The sequence below is a fragment of the Macrosteles quadrilineatus genome, unplaced genomic scaffold (genome assembly GCF_028750875.1).
Source record: "Macrosteles quadrilineatus isolate MER2022 unplaced genomic scaffold, UCM_ALF_1.0 Scaffold_7__1_contigs__length_78375512, whole genome shotgun sequence".
NCBI lineage: Eukaryota > Metazoa > Arthropoda > Insecta > Hemiptera > Cicadellidae > Macrosteles > Macrosteles quadrilineatus.
The window spans coordinates 1,709,722-1,731,766 of NW_026542600.1; the positions used below are offsets into that span (position 1 = coordinate 1,709,722).

General features: G+C 33.2%; 1 protein-coding gene across 1 annotated transcript in view; it reads right to left on the minus strand.

The window, feature by feature from the left end:
• Nucleotides 1-21,274, minus strand: part of LOC128998202 (glycine receptor subunit alpha-2-like) — a 49,072-nt gene extending 27,798 nt beyond the window's left edge. Inside the window, exons 1-4 of the mRNA XM_054424223.1 lie at nt 21,227-21,274; nt 5,956-6,044; nt 4,663-4,730; nt 3,743-3,966 (exon numbers count right to left, since the gene is read on the minus strand). Of these exons, the coding sequence (XP_054280198.1) occupies nt 3,743-3,966; nt 4,663-4,730; nt 5,956-6,044; nt 21,227-21,270 (425 nt within the window). The 5' untranslated portion in view covers nt 21,271-21,274. The remainder of the gene's footprint in view (nt 1-3,742; nt 3,967-4,662; nt 4,731-5,955; nt 6,045-21,226) is intronic.
• Between the last annotated feature and the right edge of the window lie 771 nt (nt 21,275-22,045).

Consider the following 22,045-nt stretch of genomic DNA (forward strand, 5'->3'; position numbering starts at 1 on the left):
ATTATTAATATTTAATTCCTGACAACAGCTGGAGTTTCAAAACAATGTTTGTTTCCCATGTTAATCTTATGGAGAAATACGAAACTTTAAAGGGTCCCAGGGCCTCACTCTCTAATTATTTACCTAAAAAGAAAGTTTCCTGCACAACTTCACGTTACGCTCTTTCCAATGACACCAAAAACATGTCAATCGGTTCAGTAGTTTCGGATGAGTAATTGTCACAAAAATCCTGCTTGCGTATTAAATAAGTATAGATATAGATAGATGTGACTGTGGACCCAATTTTGTACTAAACACACGCTGTTGTTTGATCTCGAGTAGCCGACCCAGTGTTAGCATCAAGAGGCCAAAAACTAGGAACGTAGCGCCAGCCACGTCCCTTTCACTTTCAGCAATTTTACAACCCTCGCCAACCCTACACATCCAAAGACAGAGAGAGAGAGAGAGAGAGAGAGGGAGAGAGACAGTAAAACAGCTGTCGAAGTCGATCGGGTCGACCTAGCCTCGGTCGTCAACTCGCTTTCTTTTTCTTCGCCTACAAGCGTTTGAATAGGGGCGCGGGAAAACTACTTGTGTGATGCGGCACGCGTAATACCGGAAAAGGCCTTCGGGTAGTTCTAGAGCGCCGCCAGAATTGGGTCGCTGGAGTCGCGTTTTAGTTGCCACTTTACTATTGAAGACTCTTAAGTGGAAAAAGAGTTTATGACGAAATATACCCCCACCGCAACAAACCTGCAGACTAAGCAAATTTCTATTTGCCTGATTGGATTTACACTAAAATGACTTCTTGAAAATATCACAGTTATTCCATATTTAAATAGAATAAGTTTAACAAGTACTTAGGTTTGCTGCAACAGGGAGGGTAAAAGTGTGTTTTTTTGTGTAAAATAATAACATTTTATAAATAAATAAATGATTTTTTTCTAATTTGATGCAAATATTTTCATAAACAAGAAAACTACTACAGTTTACTTATTCCCTGGTGTGAGTGAGGGTATACATTCAACTCTAGAAAATACGCTGGTCAACGAACGACAAAGAGCCGCCGATGTCTAGAGTTTCCTTGGATGGGTGGCTGACCGACCGGTGGTCATAGGGTGACGACACAAAGGGGGTGGTAGGAGGGTATCCGTGTCGGCCAGTGAGTCAGTGTTACCGGTGTTACTTCAAAGATGAATTAATGCCCTCGGGGAATCCCGAGGTAGGCGCGGCGCCGCCAGCTCGACACTTGTTTCGGTCACTGGTCTTGGTTGATTGTTTCGTTTTCGTTTTACTATCTTTTGATACTTTTACATAAACGATATAGCCATGATATATTACTAATGAAAATTCAATAAGTACATTGCACACTAGGATAGTTCATGTAAACAGTTGTTACTTAAATAGTTTGGAACTCTGGCCACGTCTATATTCTTCATTAGAGTGAACTTAACTGCAGGCTATTCAATAGACTGTGAAAAAAAACTGTGAATGATTTTATGTACTTGGGGTTTGATATTTTTTTTTATTATTATAGCAAAAACTACCAATCTTTGTCATCCGCGTCATAATTCTTGAGCTAACTACTTCTGCAATGATATACCTTACGTCACAAAACTGTATTAACCCTAGATCCAGTACCTCTGCTCCAACTAGTATTATAACATTGCCGTCCAGGAATCTTTGAACATATAGTTTGACAATAAGTGCATGGATAGTACAGCCGTTTCAACAAGGATTTATTTACTATATGTTCTTAAAACTGAAATTAATTAGAAAACTATTAAAATAAATTAAATTAATTAATTTGATGTGAATTTAGCTTTAGTTAACAACACTCATACAAGTTCATAAACATAAACCAAATATTTTTTTTTTTACTAGAAACGATTTGCAGGGTCGTCCAGATGAACTTGGAAATAGTACCATAGTTAAAAGGAGTAGACATACTCTGTCATACATACATGTCTATACTCCTTTTATCCTTATATTAGTTAATTAGAAAATCTGAATATACAGTAGTGCCGTGCATTTGAAGTACTTACTCAGAACACAGACTTACTTGAGGACAGTTACACAATAAAACGCAAAGATCTACGGAAGTAAAGACTACATTATTTAGTAAAAAAAGAACAAGGATGCGTCAGTTAGGGCCAGTTAGACAATTGAAGTACACAGAATTGAATCACCATAGTATTGTCCATGCAACAACGTGAGAGGATAAAACATGTACTTCTTCAATTATAATTACATGTTTCTGTGTAAAACCGAAGACGTCTACAGACTTTACTAAGAAAAACTTCTCCCCGGTAACACAGGCAATGGGAATTCCTTCTAGACAAGGTTTTCAATAGGCCTACAACAAAATCATAAAACAAAAGATGTTTCTCAGGCTAAGTAGCACACTGTGCACTTCAGCAAATAAATAGTTTACCGAGATAACTATTGCTTACCAAGACAGCAGTGTCATTTAAGGAGAAATAGTACAAACTAATGTCACCAAAAGTCTAAATTCATTCTTTATTTTATTTTTTTAAGAGAGGGAAAAATAGACAACAAAGCTTTAAATAACCGGTATTATCAATTTGTATTTATCTCTCAATTGAATAAATGTAACGGTAGTTACCTCACCACTGTTCACAATATTTGACCCTCCTATTACATAAATATGTTAGTTAATTTAATATACAAACTCGTGTACATGTTGCTCAAATTCGAGCAATTTCAAAGTATTACAGAATTTATTTCAAAACGAAAAAAAGTAATATTCAATGAGTTTAAAAGAGTCAACTCAAAGATCACCAGTGTGTAACTGCTGGAGATACTCACGATGTATATACAGTAATCAACATTTCCTGTAAATATTTTATCATATTTCATAAATTGGTATTGCATTTTAATGTTTCTACAAATGTTTCCTGACTTATAGCTGCATAAGGTTGTCCATGTTTATCTTATTTATTGATAAACCTATGCATGGCACCACCCTTGTCGCCAGCAGTAAGTTTAGAAATTTCAGTAATTTTTTAATAAAGATAAACACTTTTTTGATCATATTAAGGACTTCCTGTTGTCTGTAACAATTTTATTTGTTCAATCGGAGTATTTTTATTTATTTAGTTAAATAAAACATTTATTTCATTGAAGTAAACTAATATAGGCCTATTTATATTCACTGTACTGTGTATAACAAAATATCGATTGAGAAACAAACAATTACACGTAATAAAAACCTCACTAGTCCGCTGCATTGTGATAGCTGAAAATCGTCGGAATGAAAACCGCCGCTACAAGATACAGAAGTTGGTACGCCTGCAGGGCCCTCCACAGCTGCGCGCGCCGCTGGCACTGCCGCTCAACACATCCCCACCTAAAAGACGAGCAAGTGGTAAGTCGGTCGGGAGGATTGACGACAAGTTGGTTTCTCGTGTATAATAATTTAGATTTACAGGCCGGTCAACTGGACTGACGATGAAATAACTTGTCGACGTACTGGTTTTCAGTAATTATCTATTTAATTAAAAAAGACGGTCTAGTGGCAAGACGACCAAGTATCTTGTCGGTCAACTGGTGGCCCCCCAGAGATCTTATGTTACGGTAAATGAATCATGATCTATGAATAATGAGAAATATTTCATAACAGTATACTTGGATAAGGTACACAATATGATTGGTTGGTAACTGGTTCTCGTGGCTTGGGTTCCTATACTGATGTATTGTAAAGTATTTGGATTCTGGCTTTATTTTTACCAAGTCCACTGACCTCAACATGTAAAGTATTTCACCATCAGGATTGATGCGGATTAGGACGTTAGGGACCGTCACAAACTGGAACTCTGCGTGTTTTGCGTTAGGGAAGTACACTTCGGGCTTCCATATAGCCTTCACCAAGTTGGGGTCGTTAAGATCCAACACTCCAGTGATGTCCGGGTGTTTGAGACGCTCGTCTTGCCACTTCTGTCTTAGGTAGAGATCCACCTCGTAGTCCTGTAGAACAAATCAGGAGTGTTAGACACACGTAGTTCCACAGTGAGTCCAGAAAAAGATATATTCATGCTCTTCACTTTTTTGATAATGTGTTGTTTTAGAGGTTTTAGTTATATGGAAAACTGCATTTTTAATGGATTAAATGAGGTTGTATTTGATATTTTAACTTAATCCTGAATCTATTTGATCTTGTTTGGAAGTTAAATGATCGTTTTTATCTGTTAGTTGTTTTGAGGAGCCAAACAAAAATGTATTATAGAGAGAAACCCCTGTTAGCAGTCATCAATTAAACAAGACTTTTCTAAGACTTATTAAATGCCTTTCGAAGGAATTGTATTTTTTAGGATAGTACATACTAAAACAATACTAACACATTCTAGAGCGTTGAGACCATGCGCGCATATTTTTGTATTTAACTTCAAACACAAGTGTTCAAGAAACAGATTTGATAACATGTTTAGGAATTGTTACTTCATCTTTTATACAGTGTCCAAATTCCTTGCAGTTCGTTGGAAAGACTCAATTTTATTTTATATATTATTTCCAAATGTAATTAAAAATATTAAAAATGGATTAGAATCTTTGAATTTCCAGTATTTGACCAAGCCAACGGATTGTAAGAGTTTACTTTCCTCTTAGCTATATTGTTACGACTGTACCGCAAATACCTAGACTATATAATATTTTTAAGCTTACCATGGTGACGGGACTTATAGATCCAAAACTTCTGATGTATAGTTCGCAGTATACAGTCGTTGCTTTATCTGCAAAAAAAAACTTATTCCTTGGAATGACAAAGATATATTCTGGTTTGGACTATCTACGCATAAAACAATGTTGTCATAATCATAGCCTAAATTCGTATTTAATGTATTTTCTCAGGCTTCACAGTTAGTTGACAGCAGTGTATATTTCCCGGGAGTTTCACGGTGTTGCTTCCCACCTTCAGAAATGAACCCGTTTTTTCTCAAGGCTGTAAACCTAATCAAACCTGTTGGGATTTATGGTTTATTATCCACAACAAGCTATAACTACAAGGGAGTTGATTGCTCTTGTGAACTTGAAATCACATTTCGCAGGTAGTAACAAGTTTAAGACGGGTGTGAAGATTTAATCTGATAACTCCCAGCTACAATTGTATCACTCTTGGTTTTAAATTACCTCTTAATCAACATAATTCTTAAATATTCTTTTAATATTGGGGGTTGGAAAGAATATCAGTCAAAATACCGCAAAATATACTGATGAAGGATAAGGAAATGATTATTACAAAATAATTTAATATCTTACATCTCCTCATTATTCTTCACATTTGCAATATGTTTCTGCTATTTCTGTGTCAATAAAATGAAATGTATGTAATTAAATGAGGTAATCTCTGAGGCTAAGAGATGCACTGACATATTTATATTTGCCTTAATAATAATGAATAATTAATAATTCCTTAATAGTGTAATATATATATATATATATATATATAATTGTTTAGATAAAGGGCTACTATTATAATTAATGAAGAAAGCATATTAACTCAGTACCCTGAAATTATTTTTATTTTTAAAACTCTACATGTTTCGACCTTTAGGCCATTTACCTAAATTAAGTAAATGGCCTAAAGGTCGAAACATGTAGAGTTTTAAAAATAAAAATAATTTCAGGGTACTGAGTTAATATGCTTTCTTCATTAATATATATATATATATATATATATATATTCCCGTTTTAAATAAAATTAAGTTTAACGACTACTTAGGTTTACTGCTACTGGGATGTGATACACATACACACATATACCTAATGAATACCTATTAATTTTAATATATAGGAATACTTTATCCATTAAAAATATTGTTTGGTAATGAGACAAAAGTTATTACACATCCCACTTTGAAAAAAAAAACCAAAACCATGACACTCGCAGTAATCTAAGAACTATAAGGTGGGTTTTAATCAAATATAACATTTCCTCTACAGTAGTATGGTACATACTGAGATGATTTGTAGGCGTGGCTCGACGGTCGTAGTCCTTCTTGAGGAGACTGTCCAGAATCTGAAGGTGGTCAACTTTGGCTCCTCTCCTGCGACACAGAACATTACTTAGTTGCGATTACATTTTATAGTATGTTATGGCTTTTACTCTGAGCTGAATCCTTTTGATGTTTCATTGCAGGGAGCCTATAGGGAATTAGGTATTAACTTAGTCTTCCGGGTAACGGGACTACGTAACCTATTCATTTTGGGGTCTATAAAAACTGCAAAACACCGTTTAATATGAGACATTTTATATTAAACCTCTGAAACATCTATTAGATACAGACCAGCTCGATTCGAACATGAGTAAAGGAATGGCGTTAGTTAGATAAATTAACCACATTAATCTTCCAGGAAATAATTTTAAATTATGAGAAAGGTTTACCCATTGACTGTACAAACTCAGTAAGCGGTATAGTTGTCTCTTGGAGATAAATTTATTTAGGTCGCTTGTCTATTGAACTATGTTTATAAATCCTTTTTAACATTTTGATGTTTTGGAAAGCTTAAGAAATGTATTAAAACCAACAGTTTACATATAATGTCTCGATTATATACTGCATAAGGTGCGGACACAAGTGCTAGTAACTCGTTAATGCAACACTGTGCGGATAAATTAGCCCTGACTAAATAAAGCATCTGTGAATATGCTTCTCTTCAGGACCATGTAGCTGTGACGGGACCACAACTTTAAAATAGGGCCATAATTATTACTTTTCAGTAGTACGAGATCTATAGTCGAATACTGCTGTACCAGGCATAATCTTAAGACTCATATGAGCGGGAAAACTTGAGATTGATATGTGCCACAGGTTTACTTCTGTTTAACTAAAGATTACTAACTAACGATTTAGCTTTAGTAAGAATGTTATGAAATATCACTACAGAGCATCAAATATTTTAAAACGGCTTACTTTACTCTTGTCTATGTTTACGAAACCATCGACATTACTAGAAAGCAGAGTTTTGAGAGGATTAGGCTACTGAATTTTGTGTAGGAAATATTTTGACATAATTTCTCATAGTGGAGGAGATATATTACATATAAAATTTTATAATAAAACCCCGCATGCTGCAACATCCGTGCGTCAACCAAAGGGTTGTCAATTAAAAAGATAAAGTGGAGCTCTAAATCTTGTTAACATGAGGTGTTTTCTCAACCAACAAACTGCTTACTATGAACGTTTTAACTTAAATACATCTATTCAAAGTAAATTATGCTAGTCTTTTCAGCTACTTTTATCATAACAATTAATTATAGAAGAGCGAAACAACATTAATAATTACATAAACTGTTACCCAACCAACTAAATTGACTTTGCTTACATCTAAAGTTATCCTGGTGCATTTAGTTCGGACTAATTGAAAAGCGAATACCAATTAATACCAATTAGACTAACGTGAACATCCAGAGTCAACTGATTTAAGCTAAAATTGTGGTTTGGTTTGTGTAAACCCGAGTAACCCAGTATCGTCAATCTGCTATGAAATTACCACATGAAAAATGTTCTATAAAACCTACAATATTAAGACTCTGAAAAAAAAAACAATAATGATTGTTATGCTTGAATACATTCCTTCGATTTTAAATAAAAAAATAAATAAATTAGCATTTTCCTAAATATGCATTTCCTTACTTTGAAATGAAAGTGAAATGAAAAAAAATGCTTTATTTACAATAAACTAATTTTTACACATTCGCTGTTCGAAAATACACTTTATAAAAATTGTTAAATTATAATCGTCTGTCCGGTTGACACTTACACTAAATTAAACCATCTTTAACTATTTTTAGAAAAATCAATTTACACATATATAAGGCAACATAGTCCTTTGAACCCTCCATTACGATTGTGTTTTTAAAACTCCAAATTTGGCTAAAGAAAGGCCATGCCTAGTTATAAATATTATATAAAGAAAAACTTTACTTAAGATTGATTTTTACACCACAATAAAACTGATTATAGATTCATCGTACTTTCTAATTTGTCATCATAATGGACCAGCTGAATAATTCAGAGATGTTGTCAATTGTAGACTTGTCACTATTTTACATTCGAACAAACGCAACATATCAGTTAAAGAGGTTTACCTGTCCTCGTTCAGTAAAATGTATACCAAATAAGATGGACACGTGTTTATATAGACGATTACACAATATTTCCTACTTGTAGAGAGAGTACAATAGAGGTAACGGTGATATACTTGATTGTTGCACCTATCTTAAAAACTAGTTTACAAAGGTATGTAGAAATGTTACATCTAAATTCCTATCCAAGATTTTATTGGTGAAATGGTTGCGTGTAAAAGCTTTTGGTTAACACCCGAGAGTAACCCAAGGCTAATATTGTTATAACTGAAAAAGTTACAATTACAATAAACATCGGGTGGTGGCGGTGAAGTGGTGAAGCGGTGAAGCGGTGAAGTGGCGAAGTGGCGAAGTGGTCTGCAGAACATGTTTGTCACCACTGATACAGATGGAATGTCAAATGCGTTTATAGTTTTGACATCTGTTATTGGATAAGCACAATTTTTACACTTTTAGTACTTTGTTTTGTTTACTTATAAAAATTTCTAACCACGTTTTAAAACTATTTACTGCAATAGTTTTTCAGATAAAAAGAAAGGTGATATATCTTTGTAAGGTTTAAATATTTAAACACGATTAAAAATAATAATAAAACTATCAAAACTATAAACGATGATTTTGTCGGTCAGCGATGAAGTATGCAAGTATCAAGTTGTAAGTAAGTAAAGAGTAAATGTCAATGTTATAGTAGTGAGACAAGCGTGATATGGAACGATAATAAACGAAATAAACAGCTTGATAACTTTAATATTGTTATAAATCGGGACTACTTAATTTACAAAATCAGTGGACGAATTTGAATGTTAGAAAATAGACAGCTCCTCGACTACAGCTGATTATTTTTGCCTAGAGACTAAAATTACTCCTTTAGCCCCACTACTCGTGTTGAAAACAGCTGTTTTCGCTTCAACTACACACTGCAGCTGATCGTAAAAGCCTGCAGTTATTATCTAAACGCAAATGCAGCGTTGTGCAAATTTCCCAATTTGAATCGTTGAATATCAGTTAAGTGTTGCAGCCTTTTCTGTCTTCCTGTGTGAGGCGAGTTCTCCAAGACATGTTATGCCATGTTTCTAGTGCGCTGGGTTGTCCTCAAGGTGTGCCAGCTAAGCCAACATTAGTCTGTAGGACGTAGAACAGCCGTCAACTCAATATCCGAATGTTAGAAATAATTATAATTATGAAAATAATTCTTCATTCAAATAGTTATGAAAATAATTATAATTATGATGGTTCGTACATTGTAGTATTGCTAGTATTGTACGTTCAATTTTGAGTTTGTTATTCGTGTATATTTTTATACTTTCAAGTTAATAGCTACAATTATCGAGTAAAAAGTAAAACGCAGAAATCGGTGTACCAATAAGTTGAAGGTATATCATTAAAAAAATAGTATAACATTATGTTTTATTTTATTTCACTGACTTGAAGTCACTAAAACAAAAGTCAATTCGTTATATACATATTTCTTTCAACCAACTACCATAGGTAATCACCTAATAGAACTGGGGACTACCAGCATGGCTATCAGAGTTTAGCATAAATTCCGATATTCAAGGACTGATAGAAGTAATCAAACAGAAGTGTTTATTTACACTTTTTAACTACACTATTTAAACCTCATATAGATGTATTAACTTGTTATAGGGGTAAATGTAAGTCGAGCTCTTAGTACTTTTTATTTAAAGTTTTCTTGATTTGCTGGCAAAACAGTATAGACATAAATAGTATACATGGTTATGGTTATCTACCGTGATCATAAATGTTTTGAAACTTTTATTTGAATCTATATAGTATAATATAAAGAAGGTCTCTGATGATTGTTTATAAAACGATTCTGAACGTACGATGTTACGGTAATACGATAGTACAATGTTTACAAAATTAAACAAAACAAATTATAAAAAAACAACTAAAGCTAACAAATTATATTTAATAGTAATATTACATTTATTACTTGACCTCTGGACACGTACACGGCGAATTCTCAGTTACAAAGTCAATAACAAGCAGGAACAGTTGGTGGTCGGTTTGTGATATATCAACTTCACTCAATATTCACACAGGATTCTAACTTGTTTACCATGCATCATGTCATAAACTCACGTTACATTCCATACATTTTTGGTTAAACAGTTTAATACAAATTTAACATTTTATATTTGTATTTTTCTTTATGATTGATGCTTTTAACAAATTCTTCCTATAGCGAGATATATCTCAAGCATAGTGATCATCTGTCTAGGATAACTAAAATTGAAATATTCCTCTTCCAGCATTACTTATTATTTCATTTACATTTTAAATCACTTTGTAGTTTAAACGATTAAAGTATCAAATCTTATAGTCTAAATAACTTGGAATATCATGGTGACAACAATTACCCAGGCATAATAAAAATAATACGGTAAATTGTAAATTGATTTGTAGGAAGAGGTTTTGCAATAAATTGATTTAAGTCTTGCATTTACTCAAAATGGAATAAGCAGAGCACGAGATTTAAATGAACGAGGGTTTGGCTTTTCGAAACTTCTAAGAGTAGTATTTAAGTGCTGAGGGTACTATTGTCCATATTGTAAAGCTTTATATATGAATATGGTGCGGGATATAAGGTAAACTATATTTTTTTAATTAATAATTGAAATGTAATGATAATGCTGTATTATCATTGGTTATTGGCTGTTAGACAGTCGAGCCACACTTAAGCTCCAAGTGGTTATGTTCCGTGAGGGGATTGTATTGATGAACTAAGTATTTAATCTTTTAAAAATATAAATTAATATTATCTGTTTTGCTTCCTTTAATAATTCTGAGATGTTTTTTAACACGATAATTCTCGTCATTAAAACTAAGAAAGTAATTCATAAATATTAATATTACACTAAACCTAGCCTATTACTTTTACACTGTATGTCCACTTAAGTGAGAATACATTCCTTATCGTGTGTTTAGCGATGGCGTTAGCTCAGTTGCGGTGTCTATAGGACTGATTACGACCAGACTTGCTACTGTTAAAACGAGCTTCCAATTTTGCAATAGGATGAGAGGTCTACTTTTATTGGTTAGTCTGAAATTGTGACGATAACGATGTAGGGGAGAGAAAAGATATTACCATCGGGTGACACGGTAAGACTTAAAACCTAGACAGGTTTACAAAGACATTTTTTCTTCCCTGTAGCAGCAAACTGAGATACTCGTTGAGTCTAAGTATTTGAATGAGGAACTAATCTGGCATATAATAACATATTTCAGTTAAAGCCCAATCAGGCAAATGGAAATATTGCTTTGATGTGGCGGGGCTATTTACATTAGATATAAAGTTAGTTTACTCTTGAAATACTTTAGTTTAATATTTTCTTTTTAAGATGCTATGTGAGCTATTATGAAATTAGTCGTATTTAGCGGAAAAAGTTAACTGTTTTGTTATCAGAATGTTTCCAGAGCCTAATTAATGCCTCGATTAACGCAGCACTGTAAACAACTTTCTGATTAATTAATATTATGATTGGCCGTATTCAAACTTTAGAAAATAATATATTCCAAGCAAAATAACTTTTAATATTTTTTAGATTACATGCTAAACCACATTAGCCGAGTCAGTTCCAAAATGTTTCCAAAAAGTTTCCAAAATGGTCGTGACTCATATATGAGTGCCAAACATTATGTGTTGTCTTACTAGAACTATATAAATTCGCTGAACATATGTAATATACATTTTTATTCAATGGATTTCAAATATGTGTTAAAGCTATAAAGTAATTTTGCATTAAGTCATTGTAATTTTAATTTATTGAACATCATGCCAATTGTCTAGGCTCATAAATTATTCACTAGTGGCTTGTTGCGACAGAAGTCCCTAAAACTCTCAATGTACAACAAATTATTGTAATATTAAAACAAACTAAGAATTAATTCATCAACGTTTGAGGGTAAATATCCCTGTACAACATATAATTTAAGTAAAAACCTTCTCTTTCTTTGCCTTTGTTTTTGTTATTAATTTTCAATAAATAATTTAATTCCTACCAGATCATTAAATCTGCTAAAGGAAAAAAATGTGATTGTGGGTAAATACTGTTAAAATACTGTTACATACTGTTAACAACTAGCCATCGATTGATTAGATTGATTTATTAATAATGTGCCACTGGTTAGGGTTCCGTTTCCCAGTTTCGAAGCGAATCACCAAATTCTTTATCATCGGCATTGACAAACATATTTTAGCTGCTTAAAGAAACGTTAACTACCTTCAGATTTTACTGTTATGCATGTAAGCTCCCTTAACTATGTAGATACTATGTTATATTATTTTAACCTTTTTTGCTATCTGGTTAAAATCTCCTCCGAACAATATTATTTTTCCACCTTGTCCTTAACCATTCCCTATTGCACCATTCCTAAATACTCTCCTTCTTAGTCGCGGCCTTCCCCTAAAACGATATATTTATACACTGCATTACCATTCTAACCTAAAAAAAGCACTAAAATCAATAATCAAACAAATTCTCAACGTTTACATCAGCTGAGCTTTAAAATGAATCCTCAACAGCCATGCTACCCTTCTCCTAGCTCGATATATTTTATGGGGATCGATTCGCTTACGGAATTAACTATAATAACAGATGATTTTATTCAACCAATCTTTTTGTTGGGGCCATAGTATTTAATCATATATATTTAATGTTCTGGTGCTTTTAATATACGGATAAAATATATATTTTACATTTTTACTTAAAATTTTGTGTTAAATTGATAAGGGAAGTTTTAAATCTAAATGGATGCAAGAACGAATCCGTAAATTGTTCGCAAAAGAAATCAAAATAACAAATGATCACACAGATTTCCGCCGACCCGCGAGTTAGAAACGCTTTTCTTTTCAGAAGAATAGTGTGACTTGATTTAACGTTTTACAAAAGTATGATATATATCCGTCTCCAAGTATTCATTTTGAACTTTGGATTGTTTCCAAAACATAATCATTCACTCAATGGCTTTTAAAACATTTAATATCAAAGTGGAAGAGTTCATAAGAGTAGAAAATTACGATTCTAAGAATTAATCTGCATATTAACAGTGCATCTTGGCAAAAGTAATTGTGGTTGTTATATACTTAAATGCTTAACTTTCCATTTTTTTTTTTAGCTATTTATTTGATTTTTTAACCCGAAAACTGGGAGCATTTTTAATAGCATAGTTAAACAGATGCATAAGGAATTACACCCTGTAAAATATGGATTACAGAAAATGTTATTTGAAATTGTAAAATATTTGTTGGGATGTATTACATTGAAGTTTCAAAGGTCAGTAATGTCTTATATTTTAGCGCGTTTTAGTTGGTGCGATAAAACGTTGCTTTTAAACCATTACGCTTTGTGAGCTACAAACAGGATTTTACAATGCTTGGAAAAACCAGTGGTCCATGAACCATGAAAATGATTAAATTATAATCGGTTCTATTGTTTAACAAGCATGAAATGCAGAGTGCGTGTTTTGAGGCAAATCGATTTGTAATACAACAGAATATTACATATATTGCCGGGAAAAGGACGAAGATACTTTGTTTTCATGTTGGACGTGTTATGTGATAGTTACTACATTATTGGCATAGCATCCCAAATCAATTTGACAAATCAAGTAAAAGTATATTTTTAAGGCTTCATGTTGTTTTATTGAAATACGAATAGATTTTATGGTAAATTATTATAAAATAGACATATATATATATATATATTTATTTATAAAAAATGTTTTTGAAGGTACAGTCGTTTGAAATAATGCTATCTATGAAGGTGCAAAGAATTAAACAAGACAATATACCTTCTCTTGAGGAAAAGTTCTCAAATAATAACTCCGAATTGCCCAGTTGCAAAGTTTACTTCTTCACCCCGACATACAAGACATGTAGTACCATTGTGGTACTACCGACATACTGTAGTTCTATTGTGGTACTACCTACATGCTGTAGGATTATTGTAGTAAGACCGATATACTGTAGTTCTATTGTGGTACTACCGACTTACTGTAGTTCTATTGTGGTACTACCTACATGCTGTAGGATTATTGTAGTACGACCAATATACTGTAGTTCTATTGTGGTACTACCGACTTACTGTAGTTCTATTGTGGTACTACCTACATGCTGTAGGATTATTGTAGTACGACCGATATACTGTAGTTCTATTGTGGTACTACCGACTTACTGTAGTTCTATTGTGGTACTACCTACATGCTGTAGGATTATTGTAGTACGACCGATATACTGTAGTTCTATTGTGGTACTACCGACTTACTGTAGTTCTATTGTGGTACTACCTACATGCTGTAGGATTATTGTAGTACGACCGATATACTGTAGTTCTATTGTGGTACTACCGACTTACTGTAGTTCTATTGTGGTACTACCTACATGCTGTAGGATTATTGTAGTACGACCGATATACTGTAGTTCTATTGTGGTACTACCGACTTACTGTAGTTCTATTGTGGTACTACCTACATGCTGTAGGATTATTGTAGTACGACCGATATACTGTAGTTCTATTGTGGTACTACCGACTTACTGTAGTTCTATTGTGGTACTACCTACATGCTGTAGGATTATTGTAGTACGACCGATATACTGTAGTTCTATTGTGGTACTACCGACTTACTGTAGTTCTATTGTGGTACTATCTACATGCTGTAGGATTATTGTAGTACGACCGATATACTGTAGTTCTATTGTGGTACTACCGACTTACTGTAGTTCTATTGTGGTACTACCTACATGCTGTAGGATTATTGTAGTACGACCGATATACTGTAGTTCTATTGTGGTACTACCGACTTACTGTAGTTCTATTGTGGTACTACCTACATGCTGTAGGATTATTGTAGTACGACCGATATACTGTAGTTCTATTGTGGTACTACCGACTTACTGTAGTTCTATTGTGGTACTATCTACATGCTGTAGGATTATTGTAGTACGACCGATATGCTGTAGTTCTATTGTGGTACTACCGACTTACTGTAGTTCTATTGTGGTACTACCTACATGCTGTAGGATTATTGTAGTACGACCGATATACTGTAGTTCTATTGTGGTACTACCGACTTACTGTAGTTCTATTGTGGTACTACCTACATGCTGTAGGATTATTGTAGTACGACCGATATACTGTAGTTCTATTGTGGTACTACCGACTTACTGTAGTTCTATTGTGGTACTACCTACATGCTGTAGGATTATTGTAGTACGACCGATATACTGTAGTTCTATTGTGGTACTACCGACTTACTGTAGTTCTATTGTGGTACTACCTACATGCTGTAGGATTATTGTAGTACGACCGATATACTGTAGTTCTATTGTGGTACTACCGACTTACTGTAGTTCTATTGTGGTACTATCTACATGCTGTAGGATTATTGTAGTACGACCGATATACTGTAGTTCTATTGTGGTACTACCGACTTACTGTAGTTCTATTGTGGTACTACCTACATGCTGTAGGATTATTGTAGTACGACCGATATACTGTAGTTCTATTGTGGTACTACCGACTTACTGTAGTTCTATTGTGGTACTACCTACATGCTGTAGGATTATTGTAGTACGACCGATATACTGTAGTTCTATTGTGGTACTACCGACTTACTGTAGTTCTATTGTGGTACTATCTACATGCTGTAGGATTATTGTAGTACGACCGATATACTGTAGTTCTATTGTGGTACTACCGACTTACTGTAGTTCTATTGTGGTACTACCTACATGCTGTAGGATTATTGTAGTACGACCGATATACTGTAGTTCTATTGTGGTACTACCGACTTACTGTAGTTCTATTGTGGTACTACCTACATGCTGTAGGATTATTGTAGTACGACCGATATACTGTAGTTCTATTGTGGTACTACCGACTTACTGTAGTTCTATTGTAGTACTACCGATACTGTAGTACTATTGCAGTACTACCGACATACTGTAGTACTATTGTCAGTTGCCCTCTTATATTATGCCAAATTATTAAGCGATTCAAAATTTTTTTAAACACAATACAGCAATTTCTCAACTACCTGCAAACGGATTTGAATAGCCGATGTAATTTTCGTGTTCTACGATAAATTTTGAATAAGAATAACATAAAAAGATGGATGATCAATAGTTAAAACTCTATTGTAAATAGTTCGAAAGATTACAATTAAGTTATATGATAAATATAAAAAAAAAAACATTGGTCTATTGCATTGTTCTACACCCTGTATACTAGAAGGTAGCAAAATATGTAATAAACTGCGCCAACTTATAAGCTTTCCAACCATACACTACACTATTGAGGTACACTATTATGCTTTTGTTTGTTTCAGTGGTTTGAATAATAGAAAACAGGGTACTCTTTAACTGTTTTTACTTTTCAAACTGAAACAAAAATACAAGTTTTGCTGAATGCATGCCTACTATCTATGTGTAAAATGTTTAAAACACCGTGTTTTGGAGTCTTCGAACAACTAAAGCGAACATAAGCGGATCTAAAACTCAATAGTGTAGCATATGGTTGGAAAGCTTATAAAATGTCACAGTTTTTAAAATATTTTGTTACCTTCTTGTAAACTGGGTGTAGAAAAATGCAATCGACTAATTATTTTAAACTTTTATTATAGAGCTTAATTTTAATCTTTGGGACTATTTACAATGGAGTTTTTACTATTGATCCTTCATCATTTTATATTATTCTTATTCAAAAGTTAATGTAGAACACGAAAATGTCATTATGTACTCAAATCTATTTACAGGTAATTGAGAAATTGCTGTATTGTATTTAAAAACATGATTTTTCTAAACTTAAAATAATTCTTTTGGAAGCTAATTTTTAGACTTGGAACCTCTTGCATCATCACACTTCATTTACTTTGTACTTACACCAAAAAATGTTGTAACATTGATGTGAGACACTCTGTATACATTTATTCCAAAGATGTTCTTGTTAAATGTATACCATTGGTGTAATCATAATTTACCAATGATATGTTATTATGGATCAATTTATTTTAATTGATTAAAAATTTAAGGGTCCTTATTAAAGTACCCTCCATTTACAAAGTGGTTTATTTACATTCCACAATCGTTCGTATACTGAATTCGTTAAGTTTAGATTCTAACTGTGATTCATACATCGATTTATAAAAGAGGCGACAACCGGAAAACTATCTAAACATCTTCTAAAATATTCACCACAGCCCATGAAACAGTATTCGGATATTTTAATACTGTAAAATAATAACATACGAAATAATAAAACATGTCCCATAAAAACTAATCTAATAGCCAATCTTATACTCAAAACATAAGGCGATAGATAGTAGAAGTTACAATGGCAATCGGTTTCGATCATGAATGTATTCAACATATAACTAATATACATGTTTAAGTGAGTATATACAAACGCTAAGAAGCTTAACATCACAGTATTAAGTAGTGATATTCCCCGTATTTTGAACATTTCATAAGCAATAGACGTGTTTGACACTAGGGATTGATCGAACTGAATCCTCCCGATCGAACTGTATTATTATTATAGGACGTCTGATAGTCCTACCAAATGTAAGTCTTAACAGTTGAAAATGTTGGTGGTATTTTACCAGTCTAAAAGCTGTATTTTGAGCACAAATTTTGATACAAGGCTAATTTTCATAACTCACATTGAAGGTGGAGCTGTATTACATTTACTGATTTTTCATCGGCTCCTCGTGACTCTAGGCAAGCTACTTCTGACCAATGATGGCTAAAACATGCTTCGCTGGACAATCATTTGCAAGTAGAATTTCTTGTGGAGAGCTTACTACATATATATAGCCATCTTCAGGCTAACAAAAGGATTCGTCAGATCAATTTGCACACAGCTGCCACATAAGACAGAAACTATAACATATATGCCTATCAATTTTGTAGGTATCTACATTACTGCGGGAAAGGTAATTTTGAATACTCTGGAATAATGCAAAATATACGAGGACATAAATCAGGAACAGTACACAAGTTTTGAGCAATAAACCTCAATAAAGAATGCCATTATGCTTTTAAAACTCCAACAGACCAATATCAGCTGATTGTCAGAGTCCTCATCAGTCCGTCATAACCTAGGTCAGGTCTGCTCGCGGCAATGTAAACGTGTGTGTTATTGATCCGTGATGGTATTTTTCTTATTGTGTTATACGTAATCTGTGTGTAACTTATTACGACGACACTGACGACACTTCATGAAATTGATCCTTTTGTTAGCCTACAATGGCGGAGTTATAACTACCACCGAAACAATTAGGCCTAATATACCAAGTGCCACACGAATCTCTACTTATTATCTGCCCAGGTATGTTTTAATATTATTTGTCATTAAATGCAATCCTGGGGCTATAATATATAATAACACATTATTTCTATTCAAATTTTATTTTGCTGATAAGTAATTTAGTCGTGGCAATGATATTGTTCTTTCATTGTAGAATACTATAGTGCCACTTATGATCGGTCCCTAAAAATTACTTTCACACCCCAAAGCTTAATCATGATACAGAAAACAAAAATGTATTCCTTTTACTTGCGCAATTGGTTGGTCTATTCAGAATGTAGTATCAGCTTTAGTGGAGTATAGCTCAATATGAACAGCAATCAGTGGTCTCAGTTCGATGTCAACTTTTTAGTACAACATCTTATTCACTTTATTGAATTAAGTCTAAAATATGTACAGGGAACTAATGGTGAAAATATACATTGTGTTTTTTTTAGTTAATATTTAAAAAAATAAATGACAAACTGTTGAATAGCTTAGAGTTATGAAGAATAATTATTAAACTTTGTCTGAAAAGTACGGAAATGCTTAGAGTGAATATAAACCAAACGTAAACGCAACTGTTCTTATGTCAATAGCCCATATCTCACATGGTAAATTTGCATTTCTTGAATTTCCTTCCGTTCCTCAGGATTTAATTAATGCGCTTACATAAAGACCGGCTCACACAGCACATATTAAATATCATGTTTATTAAATAAGTCGTCACATGTGTAATACCATTCAATGGTCTATTATATCTTTTGCGTGTGAGCTTGTATTCATTTTTGACCATATTTATATCATGTTTAAATGTCTACGAATAATCGCCAGGGATGTATGTAGGTTTACACTGATTAGTGGTTGGGTAAACCTTTGTTTAAATAGTACACATTTTAAAAATAAATAAATACTTCAATTAATGTACAGCTACATATATTTAAAGAGTTCATGAAAAATCATCTGTTTCATACAAAATTATGTAATAAAATATAACTATGACAAAAACATGCATGCACTTTGAATAGAAGAATCAGTAAGGAATTGTGTTTTTGGAGTATACTTTACAACGTGTATTGTATTGCAGAATATATTTGATATTATACAGGGTGTCTCAGACCACCCGGCCGGCTTCTATAGCTCCAATATGAAAGCAAATTGTAACCTAATTGCAACTGGAACCCCCTATTTTGACCCCAAGGAATTCAGCTAAATTATTTTCAAACCCAAAAAACACCCCAAAGGGCAGATTTTGGGGGGTGGGAGTGGTTTTTGGTAAATTTTCAAATGTAAAGGGGAGTCGTGTTATACCTCATTTTCCTTATACTTAAAGGTCCTTGAGTCCTGAGTATTTTAGTGGAAAAAAAAACTAAAGTTTTAAACTTTTAAATTATTTTCATCCCTATTTACAGGGTGTTCAAAAACGTACAAAAAATATACATTTGAGCTACTTTTCGCTGCAAAATGTGGAATTTCGTGGGGTGTTCAAATGTTGATAACACTTTAATTGCTAAATGAGCTTTCAAAAAGCTCTGGTTTCAACCCTTTTCCTATATTTTTACTTATTTTACACATCAAGTTTTACTTATAGATTTTTATTATTTTACTTTATTATTTTACTTTTTTTATCGATTATTATTTTACTTTTCGAAGTTTCAAAAGCTGTTATCTAAAAAATTTTCAAACGGCAACATGGGTATCATTACAAACCACATTGTAGCCCTTAAAATTAGCTACAATTTTTGTATTTAATGCTTTTTGGTATCTTTATTGGTTAAAGAGCTGTAGTGAAATTAGTGTATTTTAATGTTTTATTAAATGGTATTCAAGGTGTTTTCTGTTGTAAATGTACACGTCTAGGTCTCAATTAAACCTAATTATGTAACAAAATAAAAAAAGTACCCAGATTGTTAATCTTGGAAGATTATTAAAGGAATGATCACAACTGCAAATATTCTTAGTTATTTTACAATTCCGTTAGCCATTTATTTCGTTTGCTTGCATTAATTAATTTCAATTATCCAATATCAGAATTTACTATTTATTTTGCATTATTACTGTAGGTAGTTACTTAAACAATTAAAAAACCTTGAATGCAGGCTAGAACTGGTTTCTGCATTCACTTCTCTATTTGTTGCTTGAACTAGAGTTTTTGTTTATTTTTAACTGTATCCATCAATGTATTTATTGTTACGCTGATCTTACGGAGCCTTTGCCTCTTCTTTTTCAGATACTAAGCTGAAACTTGTACTCAGGTTGAGTTGTATTTCACGAGTGATATTCGCGTGGTGTAATACTCGTACAAAATAACTCAAAAGATAGAATATCAAATAAAACTACTAATGAAACTGCCTATAATTGTAAGCACCCGTATCAACTCAACAATAAGCCAAGGTCGAAGCGAAAGAAGCGAAAATAGTTAAGATCTGAAACTAAAATCAGTGACAAATTAACACTTCGCTGTATAAATAATTAAATGGGATCAATCTTACAATATTGCCACACGATGATATCTAATATAGTTAGATAACATTGTTACAAGACAATGTGACATGAGATGCAAAATATTGTCCAAGAATTATTAGAATTGTGGTGTTTGGTTAGCTTCTCCGGATCCCAAATGGTTATTAAAACAGTGTCCTTATATACCTGCTTTAATAGCAATCCTTAAATGCGTTAAGTCCTTAAAGCATAAGGAATACCATTAAGCGTGTATATACAACATTTTTTACTATTACTATTGATAACATCGAACATAACATGCAATACAATAACATGGGATTATGAAAATGACTTGATCCAACAAGCGAACAGATTATTTTTAACTTACGTTGAAGAGGCCTTAGAGCCGAACACATGGAGCAATAAAACCATAAAAACTGACACAGGAAATTCCATCTTGAGTAGTGATGTTAAACTTAAAAACATTGTTTAGTTAAGATTATAATACAGTAATCTTTCTATACGAAATAAACTAACAGAAGTAGTAAAATTAAGGTTAGTTTCTGACTACAACAAGAGCTGCAGTTGAACACATCCGTTCGTGTCCACAACAAGCGCTTACTGAGGTACGTAGGGCGCGCGCCTCTCCCCCACCAACCCCCGTCATCCCCGCAAACAGCAACCCTTACATCAAACACGTATAGACCTACTGTTGCAGTTGCACACCTAAATTGCTTTGTTATACCTTAGCATCTCAACTGTTTAAAATTATTAATGAATACTAGATCTTACTAGATAAACTTATACTTTAATTCGTAGCTTAAACCCCTCTCAGATGTTTGAACTGACTCGCTTTCTTGTGGAAAGTTCGGATTTGCAGTAAGAACTACGTAATTTAAGGTGTGCAACGCTCTTAAGTTTTACTGTCTGAATACTGAAAACCTGACATCGTGTACATTTTTTTTACAATAATAAAATACCACCTAAAATGAATATTATTGTTTTCAAATTCGATAGCAAATCGCACAGCGAGTGAAGCAAAGCAGTCAGATTAGCTCATTAATTATGCAACTCGCCCGAATGTTAACATTATTTAACATTACTTAAATGGAGCTGTCAAACCAAATGTTAATGTAATTAGTATAGGATTCGTTTCAAAAAGACAAAGTTGTGATATTCCCGTCAGATGCTAATATGGACATTTGCA